This window comes from Halichoeres trimaculatus, unplaced genomic scaffold (assembly GCF_033239565.1).
Source record: "Halichoeres trimaculatus isolate MK-OKI-2021-1 unplaced genomic scaffold, fHalTri1.1 fHalTri1_scaffold_3, whole genome shotgun sequence".
Classification (NCBI taxonomy): domain Eukaryota; kingdom Metazoa; phylum Chordata; class Actinopteri; order Labriformes; family Labridae; genus Halichoeres; species Halichoeres trimaculatus.
Window position 1 is genome coordinate 6,145,001 of NW_027437181.1, and position 4,373 is coordinate 6,149,373.

Below are 4,373 nucleotides of genomic sequence, written 5' to 3' on the forward strand. Positions count from 1 at the left end.
TACAACCCCAACAGCCATCGCTACCCCTGGCATAACCCATACTACCTAATCCCCCCCAACAACCACAACTCCAGACATTTCCCCTCCACTCAGTAAACTGCCCCTTCATTTCTCCTTACTGGGTAAGCAAATCTTACTTGTGGCTTACTAGCAGCAACACCTCAGCAAAAACTTGGGGCAAGGGGACAAAAGGCTAAAAATGGAACAAAAATAAAAACAGCTGGAGGAGCATTTTCAAACTCACAAGGTTAAGTTGTAAGCAAAAATTAGTAACGTTAATTAGTGGGCATTCAAAGAGAATCTATGAGAGGCTGAGTCTCAGCAGTTAAGATATGCAGAGGTTCACCAGTCTGTGAAAAAACTGTGTTGACAAATTGTGCAGCAATTTCAGAAAAAAATGTTTCACAGCAAAAAAATTGGAAGAATATAATTATCTCTGCATGTAGAGTTAATAATGGAAAGATGGGGGTGCATTGGTGCCCATAGCATGGATAGCTTGCTCACTGGAAAGGCTCCAATGAAAGCTATAAACAAGTTTTAAAACGTGCTGAGTTTGTAATATTTGCAAATTGTTGAATCCTTTGTTTAAATCGTTATTTGTATTTACATTTTACACCCCATCAAACCTTTTTTGGAGTTGAAACTGGTTATAAAAGCACAAGGTAAAAAAAGTTTTTCTTGTTAGCTGAAAGTGCTGGTAATGCTTGTTTGTTTACATTCTGTTCATTTGACAGGTGGTTTGTATCTCACCTCTGATTTTTTTGTAATTTCACTCCAACTGTTGAAGAAACAGAGACAAAAACTGATGTTGCTGAAATGCTGGCTATAATCGAGAGATTCTTTATCTTTTCACTCCAGTGGACCAATATGTTATCTCATGTACGGCGGGTAAGTTCTTGCCAAAGTATTTATACCCAACACCTGAAAATGGAGCACGCATTCAAGCAGAGGTCAACAAAGAAGTGGAGATAAGAGTTAAAGCAAAAGCATCTTTTTCGATGTAAGTGAGAACCAATTTGTAGGAGTCAAATTTCTTTATTATTGGAGCAAAGAGTGCAGAGGAAATTATTTTTGGTGATGCAGGTTTCAGAAAGTCATCTACAGCGGGCCACAGGGTATCACAAAGACAAAGATCTCAAATAAGGAGTTCGCCATTAAGTGGACGCCGGGACCAAACGACGTGGGACAGCACTACGTGGTGTGTTTTGTTGTGGAGTCAGTATTTAGGTGAGTGTTGGCTTTGTATTTAAGTGACACCCCTGAGGCAGCCTGTTCTCACTTTTCTACACTGGAAAAACTCTCAGTTACGATGTACATCTTGGTAATGAAATAAGAAAGAAAGTAAAGCAGTCCAAGGGGAGTGCCGTGCTGCTCAGATAAAAAGGATTATGTTCTTTGATGCCTTTCAGGTTCAAAACCTATCAGTCAGACATGAGGTGTGTTATTGTGGATGTGAGGCATAGGATTGGTGAGTATCAGCTTCACTGGTGTTAACGTTTGTATTGTGAAAACAGCTGTGATGATATTAGTGTGGATGCTCATTTGCTTTTAAACTCTGGCCACATGTGGGGCTCAGTGTTGGGTGGGGAAAAATGTGTACATGTCTCAGAATAACATCTTTTTTTCCATCTCTCATCTCTTAAAGCCAATGTGATCTGCTCACAGTCCGAAATGAGAGTGGAGGTGGATAAATCTACATTTCCTCGGCTCAGTGAGGATCATTTGCGCCTCAGTGACCCCTCAAATGTTGTCTGCAGCCTGAAGACTCATTCCAACAGCTCTCACATCATCGCTGTCTTCCCCCTGAACGCCTGTGGCAATCAGATTGAGGTAACACAGACCTGTTAGTTTCTTGTACGCATAGAAGTCACTTTGTGTAAGGACTGAATTTGCCACCTTTACTCTGCAGGAAGATAGTGACTACCTGAAGTTCAAGAATGAAATCACCACGTTTGATAACAGCAGTGATGTGATCACCAGGACACACCAGCTGGAGGTTCAGTTCTACTGTCAGTACCCCAAACGGGGGAACGTGACCCAGAACTTCCTGGCTCACAGGAACCTCACAACAGTGTGGGAGAAAGGCATTGGCAGGTTCACGTATCGGTTTGAGTTCTTTCCTAATGCCACGTTTCAAACCATGATTGATCCAAAATCCTACCCTCTAGAGTATGAGGTAGGGACACTGATATTCATGGAGATCGAGGCCACATCTCCGGTCAACAACACAGAGCTCTTTGTGGAGTCCTGCAGAGCTTCACCGTATGACAACCCAAACAGCAAGCCAGTCTATGAAATCATCCAGAATGGGTACGCATGTTCCTCCACTGGGAAAAAAATCAAATCTAAGGCAGTGTTTATATCCTATCTTTAGTAAAAATGTCTCATTAGACTTCATATAGGTAATAATTACCTGTCTAATCCAGAAAAAATGACTTGGATGGAATGGATAAACAACAGAGGCACTCATTCTTGGTATTTGTGTTTCCTCTAACCAGGTGTAATGTGGACCCAACTTTTCAAATCCATTACATAAACCACCCAATGCAGTTCCGGTTCAGCGTGAACACCTTTAAGTTCATAGGTTTGCATGACCAGGTGAAGAACGGACAGTGTTAAAGGTTCCCTTCTTAGTAGACTCTAACTCGATATGTGCCAGATAGTAAACTGGGTCTAGGTGAGCAGCTCGGTCCCTCAAGTTAAGCTGTTTCCTAAAGCCAAGGAAAGTTCATTAGATCCTTTTATAGATTCTATTATTGAAAAGCACAGCTACAGACAGGCAGATGTACTTTCCTTGTTTCCTGGTTTAGAGATCACGTCTATCTGCTAATGTATTGAAAGTCTATTCTTTTGCACTCAGGTGTACATCACCTGCTCCGTCCTGGTGTGCCGGGCAGGAGACCCTGACACCAGGTGTTCACAGGGCTGCATTACATCCACAACGCCTAGTAATGCTCTTCGTGGAAGGCAGAAGAGAGCAGTTGGTACCCAGAGTTCACTGCACCACATTTCTCAGGGTCCCCTGTGTGCACCAAGAGAAAAGAGATCCCTGAGCCCAGGTAAGAAGGCAGGAAGTGCCGTCTCAATTCAGACTTGGTCAGCATTTGTACAAAGTCAAGCTCAAATCTTTGTTTTTTCTTGCAGTAAACAACATGAACCTCAACGTGATCTTCATTGCTGGATGTCTTCTTGCAGCTGTTGGCATGATCAGTGGAGCGACTGTGTATATAGTCAAAATATCAAAGATGAAGTACCAGCCTCTGACCACACAAGAGAGTTAAGATAATAGCAGAAGAGTTATACGATGTCTCTCTAACTGAAGTGAAATACATGCAAACACAGCATGAACAATCAAAGAGGGGGGATCTAGGGTCTGATCAAAGCTAGACAACTGGCTCTAACTGTGTCATATTACAGTCTGATTTAATGCTTGCCACTTGATTGCTAGACGATGTGGATATGAATCAAAAGATTACTTTAGAGACCATCTGCACACAACAGCTCTTTATACCTTTACCTTAACCTGCTCATACAATGCATTGAAGACACAATAAAATAACACTTTTATTCTTCATTGGTAAGTCCTTTGAGTTTTATTTACAGGAAACGGTGTCGCAACTTGGTAGAGGTAGTTCTGAAAACCCAGACGCCACCCTATCGGCAACAGCAAACCTCACTTTATACACCTTCTTTCTTCAAACTCTGAATCAAAGCTGTCAAAGTCTGTTCCAATAAAACATCTTCAAAAGATAAATTCACTGCTGTTTTATTCATTTTTCAAGAGCAAAGTCATTAACCTGTTAAGACATCCCACAGCCACACACACACACACACACACACACACACACACACACACACACACACAGGCAGTTGTGTTGTGTTGCACTGATGCACCACATGATGGCGCCACCATTCCCATCTGTGAGTCCTGCATCATGCTTCTGTTTTCAAGCAACTTCACCTGCTACGGCTGAATGAAGGTCACTTGCCAACCTTGAGACCTCAGAATTAGGGAGATTTTTAAAGGGGGGGTCATCTACAAACAAAACAAGAACGATGAAATACTTGAATTTCACAGAGTTCATTTATTGGACAAAGAAAATAACAGTCCACAGTAACAAAGTAAAGTCACAAAGCAAATTTAATAGCTGTCCACAGTACCCATGCAAAAGAGGGTAAATAAAAAAATGTCTTAATTAAATACATAAATAAAACCAAAAAAAGGCATACATTGCATAGATTGGTGGTTAATCTATGCAATGTATGCTCAATGAATAAAAATACAGACAATAAAGGCATACATTGCATAGATTAACCACCAATCTATGCAATGTATGCTAGAAATAGAAGTAATCATCAAAAGGAAATTAAAA

The 4,373-nt window shown here is 41.1% G+C and overlaps 1 protein-coding gene across 1 annotated transcript in view; it reads left to right on the forward strand.

The window, feature by feature from the left end:
• LOC141787790 (CUB and zona pellucida-like domain-containing protein 1) overlaps positions 1-3,281 on the forward strand; it is an 8,173-nt gene extending 4,892 nt beyond the window's left edge. Inside the window, exons 5-12 of the mRNA XM_074666462.1 lie at positions 859-1,000; positions 1,084-1,227; positions 1,410-1,468; positions 1,646-1,830; positions 1,910-2,310; positions 2,499-2,598; positions 2,861-3,074; positions 3,145-3,281. Coding sequence (XP_074522563.1) covers positions 859-1,000; positions 1,084-1,227; positions 1,410-1,468; positions 1,646-1,830; positions 1,910-2,310; positions 2,499-2,598; positions 2,861-3,074; positions 3,145-3,281 — 1,382 coding nt within the window. The remainder of the gene's footprint in view (positions 1-858; positions 1,001-1,083; positions 1,228-1,409; positions 1,469-1,645; positions 1,831-1,909; positions 2,311-2,498; positions 2,599-2,860; positions 3,075-3,144) is intronic.
• Positions 3,282-4,373: the final 1,092 nt, after the last annotated feature.